The sequence below is a fragment of the Trachurus trachurus genome (assembly GCF_905171665.1).
Source record: "Trachurus trachurus genome assembly, chromosome: 16".
Classification (NCBI taxonomy): Eukaryota; Metazoa; Chordata; class Actinopteri; order Carangiformes; family Carangidae; genus Trachurus; species Trachurus trachurus.
In genome coordinates, this window is record NC_139902.1 from 21,423,078 (window position 1) to 21,450,838 (window position 27,761).

General features: G+C 39.1%; 1 protein-coding gene across 1 annotated transcript in view; it reads right to left on the bottom strand.

Moving 5' to 3' along the window:
• LOC310999374 (CUB and sushi domain-containing protein 3-like) overlaps positions 1–27,761 on the bottom strand; it is a gene marked incomplete at both ends in the record, with an annotated part of 211,290 nt that overhangs the window by 131,953 nt on the left and 51,576 nt on the right. The window contains 15 exons of the mRNA XM_083989775.1: positions 187–303; positions 2,499–2,687; positions 6,079–6,266; positions 7,142–7,280; positions 7,961–8,155; positions 8,775–9,101; positions 9,794–9,976; positions 10,272–10,384; positions 10,680–10,783; positions 13,306–13,427; positions 13,905–14,029; positions 14,577–14,664; positions 16,226–16,303; positions 17,550–17,662; positions 26,533–26,779. Of these exons, the coding sequence (XP_083845901.1) occupies positions 187–303; positions 2,499–2,687; positions 6,079–6,266; positions 7,142–7,280; positions 7,961–8,155; positions 8,775–9,101; positions 9,794–9,976; positions 10,272–10,384; positions 10,680–10,783; positions 13,306–13,427; positions 13,905–14,029; positions 14,577–14,664; positions 16,226–16,303; positions 17,550–17,662; positions 26,533–26,779 (2,328 nt within the window). The remainder of the gene's footprint in view (positions 1–186; positions 304–2,498; positions 2,688–6,078; positions 6,267–7,141; positions 7,281–7,960; positions 8,156–8,774; positions 9,102–9,793; positions 9,977–10,271; positions 10,385–10,679; positions 10,784–13,305; positions 13,428–13,904; positions 14,030–14,576; positions 14,665–16,225; positions 16,304–17,549; positions 17,663–26,532; positions 26,780–27,761) is intronic.

Here is a 27,761-nt window from a genome sequence, read left to right on the forward strand (position 1 = left end):
CTATAAAAATAACAGTTCCTGATGAGAAGTGTATGAATAAATCACACACACACAAGATTTTTTCTTTACATCTCTAAGTCTTATGACCAAACTTTAAAAAGAAAAAAGAAGAAAAAAGAAGCACATGAGTACACACTGAATGTATATTTGAAAATGTATTATATGAAATTAGTGGGGTTTTCCTACCTTTTCCATGACTGACTTCTACAGTCCACGTACAGTTGAGAGAGTTAGGATACAGCTCTGGGTAGCCAGGTGATAAGATTATTCCTCCAGGTCCTCTGATATCCCCACCGCATGATGCTGAATAGAAAGGGAAGATAATGAATGATAACTGTTGCTGAAAAAAAAATGAAAATTGTAAATGAACCAATAAATCCTTCACCTGAAGACAGAGGAGCGATTTAAATGAATAATGCATTTGAGTCATATCACATCCTGTCCTGCTATTTTTATGAATACCTGTAATTCTGCCAACATAATGTTTTTTTCTTCTCTCTCCCTCTCCAAACCAGCCCAGCTGTCTAGCAGGACAATAAATTATTCATTAATCCAGTTATCCATCCATATTGTCTTCTCCTATGGTATCTTAAACTGAAAGTTGTTGTCAAAAAACATGAATAGCCATTACATTTGCTGACAATACAGAAGAACTAACAGACATATTTAGCACAGCAGATTAGAACATATTGTGATTGGAAAATTATTTAGCCTTTTTTCCCACAAAAAACATTTATCCATTACTGTGTCCAACTACAGTACTTCTCAGTCTGGGGAGATAATCCAGTTACAACCCACTGCATAAGCAGAAACAGATGAGGTGAATAGGGCTGTTTTCTCAACGCATGTTAACTACTGACATATAATTTACTGCCAGAAAGCCCCTTATCTCATCAAAGGGCATTAATGAGATAAATCTCTAGCCTGCTGGCTGCTGGGGCCATGAGGTTAATTCTAGATCCACCTGAAAGTTAACGGGCCTGAGTGGATATTGTTCATACCAGCTACTGCATTCTCATGTTGTCACCGTGCTTCAGTTGAAAGGTCAATTCACATAAAGGGCACCGCTTTTTAAATATAGCATTTATGCAATTTGACAAGCTGCAGGGTTTTTTTTTTAAATCTATGGATTTTTTTTTGTGTGTGTGTGTGTTCTTTGGCCTGAATGCCCTAAGGGTGGCATTGCAGCCAAATGCCCGGATGCTTTCCTCAAAACAGCAATTGCTGACAAATATTAGCAGTAGAACTCTTGTGCATGTACATATTTTCAAAGTAATGAATGTCAGATGATGTTTTCGAGGCTTGCTGAGATGCCCGAGGCTCCACAGCTGCACACATCCACCCTCCTCTCCTCTTCTCTCCTACTACCCTTGGGCCCTCGAGCGAGCACAACACATCAAGGCCTGAATCCTTACCCACCAACAAAATTATATCAAATATTTTATTAATAAGCCAAAATTACATAAAGTCATTAAAAGTGGATGAGTACACTTGGCAAACAATCCACTTCAGAGGCTCCACAGGCAGAGAGCCAACGCATTTGGCACCAGTCTGGCACACACCTAGGCAAAAAAAATGTTCCGAGATATAAAATGAATTCCATGACAACCGTAGGGATGAAACTGGATAAAACAGCACTGTATCGCATGCATGGCATGGAGCTCCCTGCCAAACCTTGCATGTATTTTATTCATTATATTCTTTCAACTGAGTGATCCGTGATTAAAAAGCACGTCATTTACGGATTGTACACTGCAGATATTGAAACAATTGTCCTCCAGTCTGCACAATGGCACAAAAGGAAAAACTGCTCAAAAGCAACCCAGAAGGAGGGATTATGTGAGATATCAAAACTACCAGGAACACGATGAACTTCATGCTTTGAAAGTTGAACATACTCTGTCTGCAGAATTAAAAGATTCATAACACCCCAGGTAAGACATTCACACAAGGACAGAAGTCTGTTTGTTGAAAAAAAAAATGGACAAGTTTCTGGTCAATCAGACCTGCAGAGAACAACCAATTGCCACTTACGCTTCATTACCTCCTTCCAACAAGGCCAAGTTTATTTTGTTTGTTTTTGTTTTATTAGGTTTGAAAATAAATGCAGCAGTGGAGGAAGCTGCTTTGAGAGTCCAGTTACCTTTTGCAAAATGTATTTAAAACCCTACTAGAGGCAGCTTTCCGTAAGTATTTGCGGCTTTGAATATAAACTGCATCAGTCAACAGAATCTTTATTTCAATTATCTTTTTTTTAAAAACTGCTGATACCACAAAAAGCTAAAATTTAATGATGCATACATTTCAATCAAGACTCCAAGTCATAATCAGGTCAGCTGTAAAACACACTTTCAATGGAGTGCTTCAAGGACAAGAAGATTGGCCATTGCATTTGACGGTCACTTAGCTCTAAGGTGTTCAAAAGGACCATATCAATAACAAAATAGCAGTCTTATAGAATTGATTTCATGCATGGTGCTGGACTTGCATATACTCACCATCACAGGAGGGCAGTGGGTGGCTCCAGAAGTGGTTCTTCTCACAATTAAGTGGTTCCTCATGGCTCAGCCTGTATCCCGGGTCACACTGGAAGGACACCGTGGAGCCGATGGATAGGTCGTGACCGAGCCGTGCACCATTGACGGGGATGCCAGGATCCATGCACGAGTACGTGTCCAATGTAACCACTAGGGAAATTAAGATCAGTTGTTATTTCTTGAATGTTTGCTTTGGCAAATGACTTCAACTACTGCTGCGGGGATTTTATGACAATTCTTCTTTGTTTACAAACTTTATGTAGTGACTACTAGTTTTTGTGTTAATCTGTGGGTTGGCTGTCGGTCTTTTTTTTTAGTATGTAAGATTCTGTTAGACCAGTGGTTCCCAACCTTTTTTGGCTCGTGACCCCATTTTGACATGACAAATTTCTGGCGACCTCACGTCTGTCAATCAAGATGCGCCAGCTCAGATATTTTTATATGCTGCATTTTATTTGAACTCAATTTATATTCAAGAAAGTGAAAGTATAGAATACAGTTGTTTAAGGTTGTGTGTTTTTAATCCTAATTTAAAAAGAATAATAATTAGTTAAAAAAATGTAAAAAAAAAAAAAAAAAAAAAAAAAAAAAAAAAAAATTATCAATTACTAGACATTTCAGGCGACCCCATGTGGGGTCCCGACCCAAAGGTTGAAAAACACTGTTAGACTCTTTATACAGTAGACGTCTGCTCTTAGTTATGCAGATAAAATCTTCTGAGCTGCAGAGGTATACATGTAAGCAAAGAGCTTTCATGAAACATGAAATTCTGTTTTTGCAATCATTAAAAATGTTGAAACTTTGATGTGATAACAATCATCAAAGCAAAGATGGGTCTCAGATCACATATAAAATAGAGAGCGCTTTCGAAAGTGTTTCGACTTTTATCTTGAACTGAAAAATGCATGCTTGCTTGAGCATGCTCACTCAAAATGGATAAAAAAAACCTCTTACATGATAAATAAAAGACACTGCACTGAAAAAGTGATATATCATACAATGACAGAGACTTGAGACTTGAAGAAAAATGCACTAATACATTTACTGCTCTGATGTTTGACAGTTTCTTTCAAAATAACCTTGATATAATTGTTGTTAGAAAACATGGTTTCATCTTCATGTTAAGTTACCTACTGAGAGAAGGTCAAAAGTAAATGTTCTAGGTGGTGAGTATGAGTTGCAGGGCAGTATTTTCGAGGGGAGAGAGAACAGTGGGTATGACCTTGTTGAAACTGCACAGATAGACTCCTGCATCTGCTGGACCACCACTTCTGGTTTTCGAAAAATAAAATAAAATTGTCCAATAGTTTTGCTCATTGCATGAACTGACTGTAGTGCCAGCTTCCACTTAATCTCCTTGCCTCAGTTTTACTCTGTGATTTCCAGGACTGTAGTTTGGAAATCCTCCAAGTAGGGTTGCTTGATGCATAAAAATACACTAATTTTAGGCATCGATGGGCAACATTTGTGCAAGCAGTTATTAGGTCATTAGTGTGTAGGCTATTCTTGGAGGACATAACGACAAATGTAATTGTGCTCTTACATGGGTATGTATATATGAAATAAATTCAAGATTACTGCGGGACGATTACTGTGGTATATACAGTACCATAAATATATCTATCTACCTAGAAAAGGTATATCAGAGGTGGAAATGAAGCCAAGAAAAATCACATCAACCTTTTCTAAAAATTTCCAAAGAAAATCATTGCACTTGAAATCATAACTCATATGATTATCACAATATCTGACAAAATAACCGTACGTCTTTGCTTATCATTCAGCCCTAATTAGGCTTTATTTGAAGATCTGATAACACTCCACGGTAATAAATTCTAATCCACTAGGAGATATGTACTTGCTGGAAGCCCTGCAAAGGTTCCCTTTTCACTACAAGACATGTCATTGGCCAGAAAGAAAAGAGTTAACAGTGATTTGTGGGCTATAGTATACACACTCATCAACATTAATAATCTGTACAACAGCCCTGGCCAAATTAATTTATTCATGTGTGATATCGGGACTCCATCTTTGTATTTCAGTACCTCTGTAAAAAAAGAAACACGTCTTGCATTCCCAAATTTCCCAAAAGAAACACTAATTGATCACTGCTGATGCTGGCCTTCAGGGTGCAGGGATTTCCATTAATCTAAATCCTATGTCTATAAATCACAAACAAGAAATATGCTATGCAAAAATAGTAATGAAAAAAATACAATGGGCAAGAGTGAAGTTACAGAAAGGATACACTGAATATGATTTGATAACATTTTGCTATATTTTTTTTTATAACTGGCTAGCTCTACTGTAATAGCTATTGAATACAATGGGAATGATGCAGTGTTTGTGTGCCTCAGTTTATTCACAGTATAATTCACTATAACCCTATTTCGTAAGACCAATTTTACAAATGAACCAGGCTGGGTTTCCCCAAAGCATTTCAGCAGTAATATATGTCCTAAATTGCAGTGGAAGAAGCTAATATGATCTTACTGTTATTGCTTTTCGATAGCCTCATCAACAAAAGAGAAATGCACTTGAGAGTGAAACATAATAAGACAAAGGCACTTGTGGTCTGCTTTCAGTCAATAATACAGACATAATAACAAACTCTGTCTTATGAATCACATCTGACTGACAAGAATAATAGTCGTAGTGCAAACAATCGTGGAAACACATCAAACTATGTCCAGAGCGTTTCTGTTTGATTTTTCAAAGACTACTGCTCCGTGTAGAGATATACAAAGGAAAAGCTTACACAACCCTCCCTGAGAACATAAGATTTTAGTCAAACAGCGAACATTGATGTGGGGTTTGTAGTAGGTAACCCATACTCATGTAGGATCACAACTCCAGACAAATATGATGTGATCTAATCCTTTGAAGTCCCCACATCTTCAGTGAACCTTCTGCTGATTAATTCCAGCATTTATTTACATTCACAGCACATAGTATAATGAATAGGCTACAAACACTGACTTACAGCCAATTTTGTTGTGAGGTTTGACTTTTATATCACCACAGAACAGCTCACACTAACGTCCTTTCAATGTGGTTTTTAAAGTGAAGTAATGTGAGATGAATTAACATAACTTAACAGATAACATATGATTAAAAATCTTAGTGGAGGGTTAGGACAAACAGCAGTGTTTAAGATTCTGCTCTCATTCTCCAACTTTTATCTCTGAACCGTGTTTGAATAAATTAATTTCATCCTAGGAACCAAAGCTCATTGAGCCAAGTTGTTATAATAATACTGGGGATCTTGTCATGTATTTCATCTGAAACACATCCTCAATATGGTTTTGTCTTGACACACAGTATCAGAAACTTTATGAAAGAATGGCAGATCAATTTAAATCCACTGTCATAAACCACAATGTGGTGTGAGACGTTTGTCTCGTTACTCAGTTTCATTCAGTTACAGTTTAATTTAACCTGTCTAATCATAATTATTTGAAATACTAAAGTATGAAGTAAATACTTTGATGTAGGTGTAGAATTTATTCAGTGCATGAAGGAAACAGCAGTGTACTCTCACCTTCGTAGAAGATCTTGAAACCGCTGTTCGATCGACTGTTATCAGTGGTGAAAAGTAGATATAGGAAGTTGCTGCTACTAAAGAGGAACTGAGGGACCTGGGTGCCATTAAAGGAGCCAATCAGAGGAGAGAGCAGGTTGGCGCCATCATGCACTTCCAGGAAGTCATAGCTGAGTTCAGTTTGAAACCTTAAAAGTAAAAAAGGAGAGGGACAGTTACTGTTATTGATATTGAAAACAATACTTCTACTTTGACAGATGAGACAGTTTGAAGCAATTTGGGCTGTCCTGTCCACAAAGGTAACACTTCTTATTTTGAGGAGATAAAGTAAAAGACATAGCATACAAGTTATTGCAAGAATACACCATCAATGAGTTTCTTGGAAATTGCACATGGTATGGATCAGCAGCCACCCTTGGGACTCTACATCAAACAAGTGACACCAGCAGGAGTTCCAATATCACTATTAAAATTGGGCAAAAAATACCTAAGACTTTAAAAAATGAACATATTACCTTCCATATAATGCCAGTAAAAACCGCATAAACTAACTACAGGAAAAGTGTCTCATTTCAAGGAAAGGAGTGGCAAAAGCCTTTGGCTCATTTCACAGAAATATCACAGGGAAAGTAGCTCTTTGTTTCCTTATAAAGGAATGTGTCAGCATAGAGAATGCAATGATTATAAAATCCGATCATTTTATGGCTTCGCTTTTTTATGTTAAGAAATCAAGATCTTAAAGCAAGCCTTTCTTTTCCTTTTTATTATCATGCTCTGAAGAAGTGAGTGGGAAGCCGGTAAGCAAAATAAAGAATTACTCGAGGCTTTCAACACTTTTGGAAACTAGGTTCAGGTTTGCATTCTCCTCTGACTTACTGTCTCTAACTCAAAGGCTTACAGGATTACAGGTAACACCTCTCTGATGCACATGTGCAGTATGCATGTAAATGTATAACACACAGTATGTGGACATAAAGGAATTGTGTGCTGTTTTTAACTGTGTCTTATCTTGTGTGTTATCTTTGATTCCACAGCTGAGTTGTTGCAGCACTGTCATACAAACCTGTCAAAGCTGATCTTGATGGAACGTCCTGGTTCGGCCTCAATGACCCACTCACAACTCAGGGAGTCTTTGTAGTAGCCTGGCCACCCCGGGGACAGGATGACACCAGATGGCCCTGAATAATGGCCCCCACAAGGAGCTGGAGGAGCAAAGAGGTAGTAGACAAATGGTCAGAGGGATGGGAAGGATAAAGGGCGAAAAAAATTAAAGATATAAATAGATTGAAAAGTGGGGAAAGTGGTAAAAAGAACAAATACGAGGAGGGGAGGAAAATATATGGAGAGCAAAGGCTGTAGTTTTAAAGAGGCTCACACTCAGTAATCTTTTTCTACCAACATGAAAAAACTAGAAAAAAAATAAATATAATATGAGTCACCAAAGGCCTGGAGTTACACAAACACCTGAAAATAAGATAAATGTATCCCAGTTTGGGTGTACTCTGAGCTGGTAAGCTGTTCCACAAAACCCACTCACTTTTTTTTTCTGGAAGTATTTTTTTGGGGGCTTTTAGGTCTTTAATTGATAGGACAGCTGTAGAGAGACAGGAAATGGGGAGAAAGAGAGAGGGGAAATGACATGCAGCAAAGGGCCGACAGTGGAATAGAACTGGGGCCACTGCAGCGATGACTCGCCTCTGCATATGGGCCGCCTACTCTACCCACTAAGCTAAACGACATCCCCCCACCCCCACTCATTTTATTTTAAAATTATAATTCCCTTCCCTTAAAGTAGTTATTTATTTCTCTTTCCTGACATATTACAGAAGTTGTATCTATCTGTTCAAAATTCACACAATCATTAGCTGTTCTATTTCAGTACCTTCACATTTGGGAATGAGTCCGCTCCACATCACCTTCCCTTCCTCCAGATGGCATGTGATGGTGTCAGCCCCCTGCGTCTTGATGAAGCCCTCCTCACAAACCACAGAAATGGAGCTCCCCAGCTGGAAACTGTCCCCAAAGCGCCTGGCATTCAACGGTATGCCAGGGTCAGGGCACTCATTACGGCCAAAGGCTTGTAATGAGAAGAAAGAGAACAAGATCTAGTGACAAACGCTCTTGTGTGAATGAGAAATAAGGCCTGCAAAGAGTAGGGAGATAAGGGAAATGGATGTAGCTGTCCATGGGAGATTTAAGAACTAAAAGACCTGTTCTGCACACCTGGCAGTGACAATAGCCTCTGTCTTTCGAACTTGTTGTGCTTCACCAGTAGAAAAACGAATTACAATGATGCAATGGTCCTGTATTAGGCTCTGAGGCACAACATTTAAGCACCGAGTGCACTGTTCTAAAAGTTTTTGTAGCACTTTGACCACTATGGCCCAATAGAGTACATAGAAAATTACAGATGGTGGTGAACTAAATTTCCTCCTTTATTATTAAAAAAATATACAATAAAAATAATTTGCAAACAATTACATTTCTAAAGATAATAACCACTGCTTGAATATTGTTTATCCATTTTTAAATATTGTACATATTCAAGAGGTTGGACAGTCTGAGACTTAATTGTGCTAATCAATCACACAAATTCCTATCTCTAAAGATAATGGTGGATGGGATGGATGTATTTTATTATAAATGTTTCACTGTGATATAATTGTTAGAATTAAATTGGTCAAACAATAACTTACTGCTATAGGTGATATTGAACCCCCGGCCAGACATGGAGTGATCAGCCTGAAACTCCAGCTGCAGTACGTTGCTGTTGGAAGTCAGGTGGGAAGGGACTTCTGCCCCTGAGAAGCGTCCTAGGACCGAGGCTCCTGACTGGTCCCCATCTTTGATAGTGAGGAAGTCATACGGAGGTTCCAGGTCAAAGTCATTGAAGGCCAGGTGGATTCTGGAGCCAGGCTCGGAGATAATCAGCCACACGCAGTTGAGGTTGTTCCCATAGCCCTCTGGGTAGTCGGGCGACAATACCGTCCCCATGGGAGCAGTAAAGTTGGAGAAACAGGGGACTGTGTGATGGAGGGTGCAAAAAATATCAGTAATGATTTAAAAACTTTTAAAAATCCCAGGTGAAACAATTTGCTTTACAGCAACATAGACATTCGCATGACAATTCACACGGTGGGATCTGCCATGGCAGGGTCAGGTCCAAAGATGAGTATAGAACAATGTCGGCACTGTATAACTAGCTCAGCAATAGAAGACAGCACCGCTCCCATGGGTGCTGAATAGTTTAGAATAGGGAAACATTTTAAGGGGGTAGAGCATAGAAGTTAGTGTAAAAAATACACAGAGCAATATAGGTGCCATGGATATTGTACACCACTGTCCCAATGGACACAGTTAACTAGATTTTGTATGTGGGTTAGGTACAGTGGAACTCAGAGGAGGGTTCAGCTTGCCTAGAGGAAAGACAATGTACAGTATAATATAGGGTTTTCTTTGCCAGAGTATTTGTGGAGTACAGCACTGTCTAACCTCCGTTCTACTTTTTCAAATCAACACCAAATAACAACATGAGCATATGCTATCAATTTACCATTTTACATTATGTATATTGCTGTTTACACACAATGTGCTGCATGGTCATTTAACAACGCTGTAATTAATCCTCCAGTAGTTTAGTGTCATTGTGAACTTTCCAAATGCATAAGTAATTGCTTCATTGGCCGGCATGAAAAAAAGCCTGTTTTGGACTCACATATGCAGATGGGGATATTTGCCGACCACTGATTGTTGTTCTGGCAGGTTATCATCCTCTCCCCAATGAGCTCGAATCCAAACTGGCATTCAAAGCGCAGAACATCTCCATTTAAAAAGCCACTACCCTCTTGGTAGCCATACAGAGGTGTACCAGGGTCACCACAACTCTCTTTGTCAATTTCTGTGGGTGAGAAAAAGAGAGGGAAGGGATAGAAATAGAGGGAGAGGAGTAGAGGATTAAGTCAAGCCAAGTACTTTGAGGTACTTTTTTTTTTCTTTAATATTATCTATAAAGGTCCAGGTGAAGAATGTGAGAGCCTGGTTAGGTAGGTTTTTCGGAAGGAGAGAGGGAAGAGAGTGAGAGACAGACAGATAGGACAGAAATGCAGACAGGAAAATGGACTGGTTGAATGAAATGGAGACACAGACATGAATACAGACGGTGAGAGATGATATCAGCACTAAGGAATGTCTACCTTTATAGTTGATCTTGAAGCCAATTGATCCCACACTCTCATCAGACTGGAGATGAAGCCACATTTGATGGGACATGCTGACAATAAGGTCTGGGACGAAGCTTCCAGTCAGTCTGGAGACAGGGGAACAAAAGAGTCACTGATCTTCTTCTACCATCAACTCATCACACAATGTTATATGGAGACTTTCTTAAGTCTTATAAAAGAAGTGAAACTAAACTGGAAGAAAATACATCTTGAATTGAATGGTGTAGTTTATAAATTAAATCAGGGTTTGTTGATTTTTGGATAATTTTGCTTGACAACAGCACAAAAAAATGTATCTATACAGGAATGCAACTTTGACAGCAATATTTGGCTACAACTATAATACAGTACAAGTGCTCAAACATTTAATGCAATACTTACACTTGTATTACTGTTTTAGAGTCACCTACTTCCCCTCCATCGCCGATGGTTAGTGAGTCATACCCAATTTCAAGGTCAAATTCTTCAAAGTTGATTTGAATAACCTGTTGAATTAGAGAACACACTTTCTTTACAACTTGTCCTTTGCCAGGTTCTATGTGAACATAACAATATTTGGAAGCAGCATTTGTATGTTAAAATAAAGCCTGGATAGTTTGTGTGAAAATGTTGATGTGTTACATAATGTGTCTGTCAGCAATGCTTTGTAGATTCTTATCAATACAAACAAAACTACGAGTCTGGAAAACCAAAACAACTCAACCAGGAGGCAATTTGTTTTCACACTTCTGTACTAAACTGTGCATTTTTGACAACATCACTACTACTAACCTGAGAGTTGATCTAATTCGTGGTATTTATTCATGTATCTAGCCCATCCCATCAGATAAGAAGTAATTTCCTGTCTCTCAAGTTTTAATAGTAAATAACCACCTCATTTATAAGTAATTTATTGCATAGCTGCTCATTTCCATAACTTGCCATTAGAGAAAATGTTTCTGGGGAAAAGCTAAACTGAGAGGAAAGCCTACAGTATGTTGAGACAGTTAATGTCATGTACATTTTTGCAAGCACACAGCAACATTTGCTCAATATATAATGTTGAACCTACTGTAAGACTACTCCCATCTCTTCAGAAGGCTGCATACAGTACAGTAGCATACACTATATTATCTTACTTTTATGAATTATGCAGAAACCATCCCAAAAACTAATATCGACAATAACCTCAAGCTAAAATGGAAGGCAAACATAAAATTCAACTACGTTTTTTTGACTGTTTATAAAACAGAGCTTTGACAAATACTTCAGGTCCATGTTGCTCATCCCCACAAACCAAACACAAACCTTCAAAGCAATATAGAAAATGACAGCAGCATCTCTTCATATTGCTTTACAGCATAAATCAAACACTTAAAACCAATCATTGTGAGATAACTTTCAGAGTCAGAAATTGTTAATTGCCTGTCCACACACCCTTTGTGATACCTTTGTAAGCTGTCAAAGGTATATCTTTTTTGTCCCTTAACAAATATACATAACACCACAATTTACCAATCAAACTGGCAACATCTGCTTACACTAATAATCATATAAAAGTTTGTGTATTACAAAGTCATAATGCATTACAGCCACATTATCTCAACCTACACTTCGCCTGCATGGATTAGTGATGAAAGTAAGGACATGGAATTAGGCATCAGTGTCATATCTGTTGATGATAACATATGATGGCATCCTCTGCATATTCTTTTCTGGCCATAGGGAGGACAGAGGCTGCTCAATATCCATGTGCATGCGCCTCATTACAATACATGCATAAGCATAATTACCATAATAACACTAATGGACCAAGTTTCTGTGCCAAGTCAATGGCTTGTTTGCCTTGGAGAGGGCACGACGGCACAAAGCTATGGCACTTGCCAATCCTAGTGAATTCTGAAAGAGTGTTACTTGGTTGGTTAATGTTTATTAGTGGGATAACACTGAGCTGACACTCCTGTGTATATGACTCACTGGACAGAATACCAATAGAGACAAATGTGATGTACTGTAGAGGAGCAGTAATGACCATTAGGAAAACAGCTTTGACCTCTTCACTTTGGGGAATAGCTGGTCTCATTTAATCATTATTTCTCTCCATTTCTGTTACACCAGATGAATGAAGCAAATCGCTCAACTGCCAATAGTCATGGTCAAACTAGCAGTTCAGTGAGAACTGAAATGCAATCCACTGCAGCTTGGTATATTAATGAGGAACAGTTACAATGACTCGGGTCAAAATAACTGCATTTTCTGTATAACCTTTTCCCACCTTGGGCTGTCCTTGGACAATAAATGCATTCATAAATGCATATCCAGGAGGGAAATGCGCGAACAAATGTTCTACACTGCAGGGAGGGTGAATTTACTAATTTAAAAGGTGAAGGTTCACTCTCGGGGGGTCAGGTAAAATTGTGCTTGTGACATAACTAATTAGAGACACATTTTTAGAAAAAACCCTAGTGGACCACTATGCCTTATACACTCAACTATAAGTTATTTCCAGGATAGCTTAAATAAATAAATACAGAAAACAGAAGACTATTTATCATCTTAATAAACACACTTACAGTGCAATGAGTCTACTTAAAAGGTTAAATAAAAGTAAATTCTACCTCATAGGATTTCGGGTAACAATGGCAAACACTTTTTCTTTAATTTCAGAGTATTATTTTCACCAAGTTTAGCAGTAACCCAGGGTCTTGTTATACCTCAATTCTGTATCTACAGTAGGTGGCCTTTTAATCTTGGCAACAACTTTATTTATGTTGAATAGCGCAAACAAAGTTTCACATTGGGACTGGTGATATGAACAGGTACAACACAATATCTATTGCAATGATGCACTGTGTGGATAGTATCACCATTTATTTGTTCAATTTAGAGATCTGTAGAGGAGATAAATGAATGAGGATGCAAAGGCCTGTTAGTGGTGGTTGCCCAGATGACAACAGTAGCTGTGGGCTTTCATTAGACTTGGTCCAAAAGCAAATACTTCAAGGCTAGAAAAACAGAGGAGCCCTACCTTGTTTGGATCGCTGGCTGTAATGATCCACACACACTGGGAGTTACTCTCATACTGGATAGGGAAGTTAGGGGACGTAAAGGTCCCCGATGGTCCCTGTAGATTCGACCCACACGTTTTCACTGCAACAGTATAAATATAAACTTGAAGAAACACATATACAGTACACACATGATTCAAAAAATCTTCAAACATTGAATAAATATATTAATATACATTGCACATACAGTAGTGTACATTAGTTACAAGTCCTTGAAGACAGTCCTAGAAATTCACAATAAATATTGATGGAAGTAGTGCTTGGAAGCAAGTAATAATTCCAACATTATAACATGACAGAAAGGTAATGTATTGTTTGCACAAGTAGAGTGAGGGTCTATTAGCTGCATTTCCATTAATCAAATTCTAAAAGGTGCTCCAGGTATTATGAAACATAGAAAAACAGGCCGAGCATTTTGGAATTAAAAAGGAGAGTGCTGCAGCAGAGGCTTTCCTACATAATTAACAGAAATGAACTTTCCTCTATCTGCATAGGGCCTATATCCAGAGGCACTGCCTTAATCAAACTGTTTTATTAGCTTTTCAGGAGCCTTACTCACCCTTGCAGACAGGTCTGTGGTCGCTCCAAGCAGCGAAGACTTCAGCTACGCGCTGGCAGGTAATCGTTTTGGAACCCTGCAGCACATGGTCTTCGTCACAGGTAAATTGAGCAGTTGCTCCGATGCTGAGAAGATAATAAACACTATTAACACCCCAAAAAAGCAATCAATACCCCAAAAATTACTCCTGATGAAATATAAAATTCATCAATCATTTCATGTCATATCAAACTCAGTAGATGTAATGGTGAATATGCTCAATATGTTCACGGGCCTCATTTTCAATACTCCAAGTCATCTTAGGCTCAGAGGAAACTGGAGAAGGTTTCTAAATATGTGTAAATACACTATATTCATGATAATGCAAAACACAAGCTGAAATGTAGTGTCTGCTAAATGGAAAAGTAAAATTTCTGAAAGTAATATTGTACAGTACTATATGTAAGCAGTGAATGTACATCCATTTTAAGACTTTACACTGTACAGGATTAACAAGAACATTCTCCATGGTGGTGGTAAATTATCAGGTACCTGATATACAACAATTATGCAATGTAAAAGTTACTGGATATCATAACATGGAAATTGGCAGAGAGCACATTTTCCTACTCCTTAATTTTCCTCTACAAAAATCTGAGCTTCTTCACTTGAGCTGTAGAAGTGGTAACTCACCTGAAGTCAGAGCCAGTCCGTTTGCCATTCTCCGGCTCCCCTGGATCAGGGCAGTAATTAGACACTTGTTTGATTCCTCCTTCATTCACTAGGTGAAAAAGAGAAGGACAGAGAACTCTATGAGAAAGACACTCTCATTTTCAAAGCTTCATGCTCTCAGAAAACACCCGCTGCAGTGAAAAGCACTTGAATTGTAGGTAAAGCTGCCTGTTTGAATGTCCACTTATGGTTGCTGACAGAATTTGGTTACAGGGATCACATGTTAGAGAATAATTTCATTTCCCCAGATAGTTATATAGTTAATGGTAAATCCCTCTGTGTTATAGTGGAGTGCTATGAATTAGAGGACTTTCTACATCACAAATCAACCTCATCGTTCAATGCCAGAGACAGTTATTTGGAAGAGCCGTTGTGAATACAGAGTCGTGTTTTGTGGTATCAGAGTGAATACCAAGGGTAAATGTAAGTCTCTTACCTGAGCTAGACAAAATAAAGAGAAATGTATCTGGGCTCAGTGGGGACTGAGAAGATTAATTAACTTTTAACTATCATTCACAGGAGCTACAATAATCACTCAGTGAGTCCCTCCATACATAATAATAACTTAAGTATACCCCACTAAGCCTTGTAGCCTTTACAACTCTAGGAACATGAAAAGGTAAAAGTAAGAAAATGTTTTCTTTGTTCTAGTTTTTAACCCCGTCATCTCCCCCCACGTCCCTCTCTGTAAATCAGAGACCGCATGCGATGGTAATGAATTCATGAAATATGTAGCATCATAATTATCCTAAAGGTTTTCTGAAATATTTGCAATAAGATATTAACCCCACCACACACACACACACACAAAGCACCTTCCATTTTAAAACGCAAGAAGTTCTACCGGCATTTGTTTCAATGTTTGACTTATTTCGGGAAGTTCATTAGCTTTGAAGTTAATTGTTGCGGGTTATGATATAGTTATGGGCTCAATTATATGCAATAAATCCACAAGGCATATAAAGCATTTCTCCACAGTCTTTTAAGTGGTATACAGCATTGTCTTGTGGAAAAGATTACAGCACTTTGCATTATTCATGTTTCCGTGCAATGCCGATTCTGTGACACATTCAGTAATAAAGATTACAACCTGTTATCATCGAAGTGTTTAGCACACTGTGGAGTTAAAGGGAACTGTGCTCCAGATTTACGTTAATGGCAGGACTCGGCAAGTAATTACAATGCATTCACTTTGGTATGTGGGTACACAAATCATTGTGCGAGTGGTCACTCAACCTTGACTGCTGCTGTGTGAGTAGATCACACTCTCTGAACTCTCTGAACATAAGTCAATCTGATGTGCCGCCGCTTAATGCTACAGAGGGAGTTTTTTGGGGGGGTCTGAATCTGGTCAAATTTAACATTTTGCTGCAATATACATAATAATAATTTCTGTCAGGACAGGGCGTCCAGAACAGCAGGGGATATACGTAGGGCATCAGAAAGAAAAAGAGACTGCACTTCTGCAAAATCTAGTACTGTAGCTTAATTCCTTCATAAAATGATGCAGCAAAAAAAAGACGAGAAAAAAAAGACCCTGAACACAAGCCCTACATAAACAAAAAATCCAAACAATGAAAAGAGTTGCATAAGAAAAATAAAAGACTTACTCAAAGACAGTTTGTTAGTGTTGTCCTTTCCTGGTAATAATTTTACCCCTCTGGATTTAAGCTCTCCAGAGCTTTTCACTGGTCGAGAGCAATAGAAAGAGTTCATTAGATAAAAGAAGTTACAGTATTAGATGTGAGAAGATACAGTACAAGTGTTTCTTTCTCTGGATAATACTTGTTCCTATGAAGAACACCAACATGTAATTGCTACTTGTGTGCATCCCTTTTCAAAAGAAATGAGTTGAATGGCTCTGATGCATTCCTAAGGGTTGCCTCGGCAATTCTATAAAACCTAAATTAGTTTTTCATGTTTATCTGTTCATATAACTCAGAGATATTAAACAGTGGATAGAAATTGATTGGTCAAAGCAGATTTAATGGTTATAGCTTGTAGGGGGAAATACCACGCAGAATCAAAGAGCAGCCCAAGGACTGCAATTCTACATATCTTAAGACAGTCTAATTAAACACAGCAGGGGCCAGATTGCACACAAAAGCCAGGTGATGCAAGCGGCTGTCATAATTTTGAAGTATCAATTTAATAGCCAAAAGCAATGAATGGTGTAACAAGCAAAATAAGGTTGTTGTTTTTTTTTAGCACATTGTGACAATGCCTCTTGTTGAACGATTACACTGTAGGTCAACTGGTTAATTCAAACTGTTATACACACAATTAGGATGCAAATCTACTAAGCGACCACATAAGATTATATGCTCAATAGTATACTGCGTAATAAAACCGCTAAGTACTCGTCTTTGCCTGCCCTTTACATTAACAATAATCATAAAAGCTCAACCACTGCACAGCAACGCACTGCAATAGTTGAGAAATGCGATTTTTCATGCTATTGATTTTATGTCTTCATTTACAGTGAGTTGCCACACAAGCATGTTACTGAAAGTTTTTTTATATAGCTGTTTACTGTGAAGTTGCTGGCCTTATATCTGGCTTGGGGCCAGGCTTTAAGCTTCTGTGGTGTAGTATATGGAGCACATATGCTGACTTTAAAGTCATGCCAGAGAACAATGTCAGGGTAATGGATTATTGAGTTGCCAGGGCTGAGTTTTTATTGGGGGGGGGAAGTATATACAGTATTTATCTCTCAAATATTTGATTAACAAAGCCCTTTGAAGTCAATGGTTTGAAGCAGAAAAAGCCTCCGTGCCCTCTACAGAGGGGGTATTAATCAAACTGTTTAATATTCAGTTAAGAAAGATCAAAAACATGTTTTGTAATTGCAGTGTGTTTTTCCTACGATGATCCCTTTTTGTTTAAGAAGGGGGCCCTCTATTACGATGTGCAAATGAAGTAATCACGTCTTACCTTGATACTGAGCCCTGAAGCCTTTGTGGCGGTGGTTGCTCTCTGTCACAAAATGCAGCCGTAGCCAGTTTTTGTTGCTAATGATGGGTGCTGGAATATTCATTCCAGTAAGCCTGAGTGGAGAGAGTCACAAATAAAAGAAAACACGTGTCATCTGTTTTAACTTTCAACTATATGTAGGGTTTTTTTAAACTCTTATTGTAATTCTTATGTTACCATAATTAACTAAAATAGGAAAAACTGACAATTGAGTGGAATGAAGACATGAAGACCTACAGTAACAGTTGCCATGAAAATCCAGTGCATAAATGTGAAAAGAAGAACTTTACGTTGACTCTAACTTTCACAAGTTCTTGAATGTGTGTGTGGGAACATAACTAGTAACAGACAGAGGAAACTTTTGTATAGACCTCTATCATCATGTGTGAGGTTGTCTCTGTGATGTCTATGTGTTGAGACCACATCTGTTTGATGTTTGTGTTTTAGATCAGAGGTTTTATTCAGCATGTGGCCATAGCATCAGGAACATTCTATAATTGTAGAGATTTAAAGCTGCCAGGGGCCTTCTCATTTGTCTGCCTAACCAGCTCTGGCTTTTTTCTATTGCCTTGAAATCCCTGCACCATGCCCCTGTCATACACAGTCAATAGTGCATAATGCCTTTCTAGCTATTAAACAGAGGCTTGGGACAGGCTGAAAAGAGGCATCGTGCAGTTGAGCCTTGTGTTCCCAAATTAGCTCAGGATAAAATACAATGTATTGACTTTTTAGCCTGTTTGTGTGTATGAGTATGTTCACACATAAGCATGTCTATGTGACTGTGTGTGTCTTAAGATGTGTGTAGTCATGTTTACAGTCTGTTTTTCTATACAATTTCTTTGGCATTTACTGTGGAGCTACCAAAGGGCCAAAGAGACTAAATCAAAAAGAAAGAAAGAAAAGTGGCAGAAAGAGAAGTGAAGAAAGTGGATGAGAAAAAGAAATACTTTTTCCCTTGGTGGCGATGGCAGATATAAGAAATACATTGGAGTCTATTTGTCATTGGATTCCTGCTTACTTTCATTACATATAAGGTTCTGTATATTTAATGCATTTGTACATTTCATTTTAATTGATTATGAAATGTGAGATGAGATGAGATGAGATGAGATGAGATGAGATGAGATGAGATGAGATGTTTTAATACCAACTCTTTTTTTTCTTTCCAATTATCACAAAGGGAGATAATGGCAGGTCCTAAAGGGGAGTTGAGAGGTATTTGATTTTCACACAAAAGTTGACCTTTTCTCTCACTGTGTTGCTGATAAAATGCTAATGACAACAATATAAGGATAGAATGAAAAAGAGCAGGTTTCTAGTAGCTAAACTGTTTAGAGGAAACTGTACCCCTGTTTCCCTGCAGTGGAAGCTGCAAATTATCACAATTCACTCACATTTCTGCTAGAAGTCTAAAAGAAAATGGATTGTGACAATAAAGCTGTACCCCTCAGGAAGGTACTGGGATGCTTCAGGCAGCACAGGAGTGATGTTACAAATTTAAGACCAGCGGAGGTGGATATACTATTGTCACAACAGTTAAGTATGGCAGAGCAAGTGAAACATTATGTGCCATCATGAGTAAACAAAGCCTTAATGAAAGAACACAGAGGACCTAATTCTGTATAATTTCACAGAAAACTATTCTAATCATTTGTACAACAACAGTATACAGTACATACAAAAACTTTTCAGGTACATGCAAATTCAAAGAAATATAAACCATGGTGTGACATGGTGTCCTGGGACGCCTGGCTTGCACAGGGAAAAATATTCTCCCTCACCACTCCTTCCAGCTACTGTACTCCCAGAAAGAGCAGATGCCCAAATGAACACAAATGTGCTCATAGGCTAGAAGCTGGCAGAGAAGGAAGACTTACTTTATCAGATATGACCTGAGAAATTGATGACTTGCAAGCCAAAATGTTCTCATGATTTCTTAGGTAAAGATATTAAATGCTGTATGTAACTGTGCACAACAAATACAAAGCAGCAAGTCAGGGAAAATGCTCTGACTGATGATAGAGTTAGTATAGTATTTATTTCACGTTTGTTTCTCAAGTTGTCTTTTTATATCCAGTTTGTGATTTAACACAAGCTAAATGGGCAATTCACAAATTATTTATGCTTGTCACTGGTACTTGTCAATGGAACAGTCATTGCAACAAATACATGACTTGTGGAAAGCCAGCTGCCCTGTCTACTTAAAACAGATGAACATGTGAGTGCTGTCTACTGGTTTCTTCTATTGGATCTCCTTCCATGCTTATGAAGTGACAAAAATGAGAAATTCCAATTGGAAAAATGGATTCCTCATATAATACAGAGCTATTCCATTCCTTCACTTAAGCTGTCTATTTTTTCCTCATAGATATGCAATGTGGCTTTTCGGAGATAACTTCTTGGCATGAGTCAAGGGTTTTCTGTGCCTGGTTTCATCCAAGTTTAAGAATGCATGCTATCACTGATTTAGGCCATCTCAAGGACTTGTGGTAGATTCTGACATAGGTTTGTGAAGCTCACAGAGCTCTCTGAGCAAAATGTGGTTAATTTGATAGCATGAGAGGTTGAAGAGAGCATGGCAATCTCATCAAAATACCAACATAATGAGTCCCAGTGTGCAGGTACTGTGGCCAAACGTGGCCTTGAGGCCAGAGCGATAAGCTGAAATCTCTGGTGTCTCTACTTAGTTTCACAGAGAGGCGGGTTATATGTAGGTGCACCCCAGATAATGAGCGATCAATTCAAATTTGTCAAAAAAAGATAGGGCCAGGTTACTTTGTCTTTTCCTCCCACACGTATTCCATAAAATCTGACAAGAGGGAGTAATTGCTAGAATATTTTATGTGATAAGGAAGAAGCTGCTGCTCTCTATCCCTCGTCAAGTTACTCTCTCTTCAGAGACTGGAAATGCACTTATTCGGCGTGGTGCTTGTCTGCCAGTAGATTGGTTTCTGAAAACAGTGAGCCAGTAACTGTATACCCAGTAGCCTCTTAGATTAATTGCCCTGGTGAAATACCTGGGTCAAATGTCATTTCACATTCCTTCAATTAAACGCTGAATTCTTTCCACTAAAACTGCAGTAGAGCATAGCTTTTGGAGACAATTTGATGGGTTACAGTAAGTTTGCCTGGGTGGATCAATAATAAATCCAAGAAAGAAGAAATTGAATCTAATACACATGGTAATCTAACCAGCGTTGGTAATTTAGCTGCAGGATACTTCTTGCTCTCAACCTGTTTTGAATATTGTAATCTTCCTCTGACAGCCATTTAGCCACTCTGTTGGAAAAGGATTGTTCATATTCAGTGAACCAAGCTAAATATTGCCAGAATGCTCAGAGAAGTAACAATCTATTCTCGACTCTCAGCTTTCTTAATGTGTTTGCAACATGCAGAATCAATCGCAATGAGAAAAGTCGGAAAAATATCTTAAGGAACAATAAGTTTTCATGGTATATAAGGAAAATGGTGTGACTAAGATCCACAAAAATCAGGTTTCATGCTTTGTGTCCAAATTTGAAATAATGAGTGACACGTAATCTACAGCTTGTTGCTTTTGCCCTTTGTGAACACCGCTGCACAATCATATGAAAGGTCAGAGGAGTAACAAAAAACTGTTTTCCTCGGTCTAAGTCAGACTCCAGCGTTGGCTTCTGTCAAAGGAAACACAGAGATTTTTCTGTCTATTTTCACAGTGATTGATGTGTAGCCTCACATAAACCTTCACTAGCCTGACAACAATGGGATCAATAAACTCATTTGCAGAGATCTGATAGAAATCTTCAAATGATAAAAGGATAAAACCTGCTAAGAGGTGTCAGCAAAACATATTGTCCTGCCCCACTGTCCTAGACTGTCCCCCAACAGAAATTGTTTTTTAGAATTAATAATTGTCTATTATTTCCTTTCAGGAAACTGGCTCACAAAATCAATCAGTTCAAATGTTAATATATTTTCCATTTCATAATAACCATTGCATTTGCTGGAATAAATTCAACATTTAAATACAATAATGTCTATGTGGACTATATTTCCTGATGTCATTATTACTCATTAAGAATACATTTCTGACTGTAGTGTCTTGTGAATCATTTCATAATTCATACTCTCTAGCACTTGAGTTAATCATTTTGCAAGGGGTCAAGGTTGCTTAGTTTGCGACATATCTTTTCCATCCATAGTTTTTTTTTCATGTTTATCACTTGATACCTATCAATATTATAGTTTAAGAGAGGATAACAAGTTAAACTGGGTCATGCTTTACGTCTATTTTCCTGAAAAAGGCAACGAGGAGATGTTAAATCTGGCTGACATTGAGGTTCCAGGCTGTCAATCGTCGTTAAGAAGCTATAAACCTCAAGGGTAATTTGACAGTTTGCTTGTTTCTGCCTGCAACTGGTGTTATATGTTAGGATACTTGAAAGTTTAGCTGCCCATTGGCCTTGTACACGGTCATAGACTCATAAAAAAGAGGGGGAACGAGAACAATTCATTTATTTGTTTAAAAAATGTCCACTCAGACAGCGGAGGAGTGTGGACATTCGAAAAGGTAACTAAAGCACCCTGTATATAACCTCAGACCAGAACAAATCTTCAATCTGAGTCTTTCTTTTCTTAAATTCCCTCAAAATTTAATTTCCTAGAAATTAAGGTTACCACCCCTCTCTTTGAGCCCTGTATACTGACCCTTTGCAGACACCTCACAATTATCATGTGACGTGGGAGGCGGCGCCATGGTGATACAATGAAGTGATACAAAAGACCGAGAGAGATTCTACAGCGAACAACAAAAAAAACTATTATTTATAAATGTCCTCGCAGATGTCTGAAAGTTCCTGGCTGGATTCCTTGCTAAATTCTCGTAGCTCTTTCAGGATAATTCCAAGATTAGCATCATGGCTCTTTTCCGGGTCAGTCGGTTGCATGTCTGCTAGCATGCTGTCGCTAGCTTGCGATAGTCGATCTTCTTCCATGTCGTTGTTTTCCTTTCTTTGCGTGACACTTTTCTTAACTTTCCTGGGCATAATCTTTGGTCCGTTACATTTGCATTTATATTGGCGCATCCCACAGGAATTTTGAGTCGTAGCCGGGCCGTGTTTAATTTTACTGTCGGGAGCCTGTTACTCTATGCTGCCGATGAATTTAATGGGCATGAGGGAATAGCTCCCTCTGAATTGTGTCTGTTTGCTTGTCTGTTTGTTTACCTGGTCGAGTTGAAGCCATCTCTCTAAAATTCTGGCCCCACTGACTGCACTCAAGCTTACTCTGTCCCACTTGAATTGCAGAGCTTAAACAGATAACTCTGCCTAACAGCCTCTGACATTTGGTTACATATAATAACATCATCTTGGAGTTTCAAAGCATTCAAGTGATGCATGGTGACTGCTCATCAGGCACATAAATAAACCTCCTACACAGGTGTCACACTTTTGTAACACACAGAGGTGCAGCCAAATGACAGACTGGATCATGGCAAGTGTTAATGTTAAATGAGCAAGATATCAATATATATATCATGGTTTGTTTAAAGGTCCAGTGTGTAATATGGGGGTGAAACCATAATATCCAGCATTCAGATTCTAGTTTGCAGCCCCAACTCGCTTGCTCGCACTCGACATATGTTGGTGTAATTTATCTTTTATACCTGTGGCCCCTCCCGCAAGGCTTAATATCCAAGTAAGCATCTGATGTGACTATGAGGCATGTGACAACATGTTACATCTCTGTTCTGCCAACAAATTCATTGACACCACACACTTAAACAACATGGTGAATAAATGTGTGTAGTGTACCCTTAATTGCCCTACTGAAACAGTGTAAGGGAAAAGGTGTGTGTGTGTTTAGGGGGAAGCAATGGACAGACAAGGATGAAAAACCTACAATGCATATGCTGCTGGGACTATGAGGCATTTTGTCCAGATGCATTTCTGTCAGTAAAAGAGTTAATTCTGGAGCTATTACACCTAAGAGAGGATGGTTACCTGATGGGTCTGTCAAAACACATCAATGTCGTCCCATATCAACTCCCTGTCGCACTCTCTTTAGCTACGTCAACATGCACTACTTAGCAGTCATTGCCACACTCAAGGCACCTCTCCTTTTGACTCCATGCCTCCCTCTGACACAGTATCTGCCCCTCTCTCTCTGTTTGTCTTTCTCCCTCTAACTCCGGGTGACAACTCTCAGGGACAACAAAGCTTGTAGCTCAGTGATTGATTAGAGCTTCTTTCAGCCAATTATAATTAATGCCCAGCAGGATCACATAAACCTGGTGGATGCTCCCATTCACACAGGACATGGAGGAAATGGATAACCTTAGCCTCAAGGTTGGGGGCCAAACCCATTTCATATTTCCTTGTTTCAGTTGCAAGTGACTTCTACACCAAGCCCATACAGAGAGTCATGCATGCATGCTACTGAAGAAAAGAAAGAAAGAAGTCCTATTTTAACAGCGTTAAATCACACCAGAAGTTATCTCAGGGCACGTTGTATTAGAGCAGGTCAAGACTCCTTGTGACAGAAAACTGATGGTCATGATGGAGAAGAAAAGAAATGCCCATGGCTTCATTTCATTTTGAAGATGAACACTGCTAGTCTTAATCATTTTCAGGTATACCGTAAACATCAGTGTCACTGGTTCCCAACATAGCAGGAAATCCATTACCGATATCCTGTTATAAATACATTTGCACCATACAGGCAGACTTGGCAGATTTTCCTTCAAATTAGAAATCCTGAAGGTAAACAGCATTTGGACATCGAAGCTTTTGCACACCTGAGTCCCATTGATGCTTTTTCCACTACTCCATTTGTAAACTGTAGGTCAGTCTCAATTCAGGGTATGTATCCTTCAAAGGCTGAATTTTGCATGACAGTGGTACAAGTGAATTGTTCCATTTCGAAAGCTCCTTTAAATGCAGTTGAGAGATGCATCCTTCATTTCACAGGAAATGAAGGATCCAACACAATCCTGCACAGTTCAACCTATACCAACATTCACTGAGGTGTGATAGTATTGAGATCATTTCTGATATGGAAAACCTGAAAAGGTCATGTGGATCAAGATTTCCGTTGTGAAGTGAAAGTGCAGTAGAATGATTGTAGCCTTGGAATCAGAGATAACAAAACATTATGTTGAAAATTGCTCATAAATCATTAGGGGAACTGACAAAGAATAAGGTCAATAAGCAAAGATGGGGCGATGGTATCTCCCGATCTTGTTTTTGAATTTGACAAAAGCTGATCATGTGCCCTCTCTGTGAGTTGCTATAATTCAGTCCAAATGACACATCTTTAACAAACAAACATATCTATAAAAATGTTCTGCACACAACTGAACCTTACACCCTGAAAATTAATTTGCAGGTACACTTGCATGCCAGTCAGCTGGCATATTTCCCTTTACCATAGCTTCTGATAAAAGCAACTGAATTTAAAGTGCTGCTCCTCATGTCGGCCATACTGGACCTTTGTTCCTCTGCATGCTTGAAGATCTCAGGAGGCAGACCTCCTCATTATCCAAAGAACTAACAGGCAAATTACACTGGATGCGGAACGCCGCTGTGCCGGAGCGGAGCCGATACGTTTCCATTCTAGTCAATGTGTGTGCTTCCACTAGCTGCGGCTGCACTTTGTCACAGCTCCGGCAGCCCTCTGCAACATACTGTATAGGCAGAGCTTCTATTTTTGCCGGACACCAGAGCACAGTGCATCAATTCAGCACAGAGCAGATCATGCGGGACAAGAAATTGTGTACAAAATACAAAACATTTGTATTTTGAGGTTTTCAGACACCATTTCACCCCGTTGACACCATGAACGAGGAGATACTGATTGTAAAATCACAACATAGGCAGATCAACAGGTCAGCATTGATTTGTTTTCCTGCCACTCCTCTGGATTAAATGAACTGTTTTCAGTTTTGTGGTTATCTCTATGAAGACTACAGTCTGCTATATCGCACGATTATGAGTGAATTTGCAAGATCTCATGTTCCCGCTGTCTGGCAGAGCCGCAACAGTGCGCATCACAGACGGATCTGGTGGGAGTATGGAGCCGTTCCGCAATCCAGTGAAATCCCGGTGTAAAACAGAATCCTGAGGCAGTGTCCTTGGCCTTGTCTTTCCAAGCCCCCACCCCTCTTTGGAGCTTCCAACTTTCTTGCGATCAGTAAATCTAGAGAAGAAACTTATTTATTCTCTCTATGAGTTTGTTCTCCTTTGTTTTTGTTTTGATTATACATGAATGCATGAATTACTAATTCATTATACCAACTATTACAACTTCCTCCTCTTTTTTGCAGTTGCTGTCTCTCCAACCTAGAGTTCTTTGTTGAACCCCCAGTCATCAAAATGATCTCTCTTCATCTCTCTCTTCATCTCTCCTCTTTCTTCTTATAAGCACAGAGAGTTTGGTCTGGGTTTAGAGCTGCAATGAGCCTGTAAAGCCTGTTCAAACCACAGTATGTGCAACTGGGGTACACAAATAAACTTTACAAATTCTTGTACTGAGGCTCTTGTGAAAGTCAAAACCGTCGTCATACAAAGTATACTAATTCTGATAAATGTTCTGACATCTATATATTTCAAAGCCTGTGTTTTTCACTACGTTTTATTTGAAAAGGCTGTTTTTAAGAGAATACAGACCGTGACCTGACAGTTTGACAGTTATAAACACTTAAGATAAATTTCAAGAGAGAATTTATTGCTACATTATCTTTCTTTACCTGACACATGGATCAAAAATAAAGCTGCATCCTCACTAATACAACCTCCTGTCACACTGTTCACACGTTTCTGTTAACACCTTGTCAACACTGTGTAACACAAACACAAATAGACACAAACCCACCTCCACTTGCACTGAAAGTATTTATGCAACAATTTAATGCTCATCTAATTTAATACAAAAAGCACCCCCAAATCCTCCACACAGCTCAACTCACCAGATGGTTGGCGGTTCTGATCCCTCTACCTCCAGATAATCCGACTTCTCCTCCATTTGAAATTCAGTGAACACCAGGGAGATGGTGTCCCCCGGATCTGCCAGGATTGTCCACTTACACTCGCCACTGCTGCCCAAGCCTCCAGCACCTCCACCTCCACCAGCACCAGGGGAGTCACCACTGGGGAAATCAAAGCTGGAGATGAGCCCGCTGGAGCCCCTCAGGGTGCCACCACACGTGTCCTCCGCTGTCAGTCACCAAAGAGAAAAGGAGGGTGGGGAGGGTGCAGGGAAAACACACAGAGTCTCAGAGTTATTTCAGAGATGTTATTCAAAGTTCAACATGGGGAAAAAAAGTGGCTGCAGGCATAAAACATTTGTACCTGTCCCCTCAGATAAATGCAAACCACAGAAAGACCACTGTGGAGGCCGGTGGTAGAACTGCACAGAGCATTTGAACACATTACTTTATTTATTTTTCATCCACAAGTTGTCAAGTCCAATATTTAATGCTATTCCCAGCATAATTACAGAATTAATAACAATATGCATGTATCTTCTCCACAATAACAAAAGTCATGAAGCTTTCATACTGTACAAGTGACAGCAGGCCGAAGCATTCACTAATTAACTGTGTACAACTGTACACATTCTGTCAACATTTTCCTCTGCAGTTTCTATGTGGGTGGAAAAGTCCTTCTCTCTCTTTCGTGCCTTTACTCTCTTTCCCCCAACCTGTCTCTTCCCTTCATCCAAGAGTCAGTAATTCATCATAATGTCCTCGGAGTCCCCTCATGTTTCAGGAAACAAACAAATGGTGATAAACAGGGCTTATAATGCTGTGAAATTGTATATTTTTTTCCAGTGTGGGGAGCATGGCACGCCGGCTGAATGTTAATGCACTTTACCATAACAGTGGCTTGCTCTCTTTCACTCCACGTCCCTTTTCCCTTCTCTCCCCAACCCTTTCAAATATCTCTCCATCTCTCTCTCTCTCCATTCCTCTCTTCCGAGCCTTCGCAGATCTTTCTACTATTACTCACCAGCCTCCCCTCTACCCCTGTATTCGTTTTTTCTCCCTTAAGAATTCTAATGATGGCAGGGCTTTCACAGTTTTCACATCATTTAAGACTAAAATGTGACACTCAGCTGTGCCAGCTGAAACCTTTGATGGCTCAGCGCTCCACTCAGGGCTGTCAGAGCTGCCAGCCTTGGAACATTTGTGCGTGC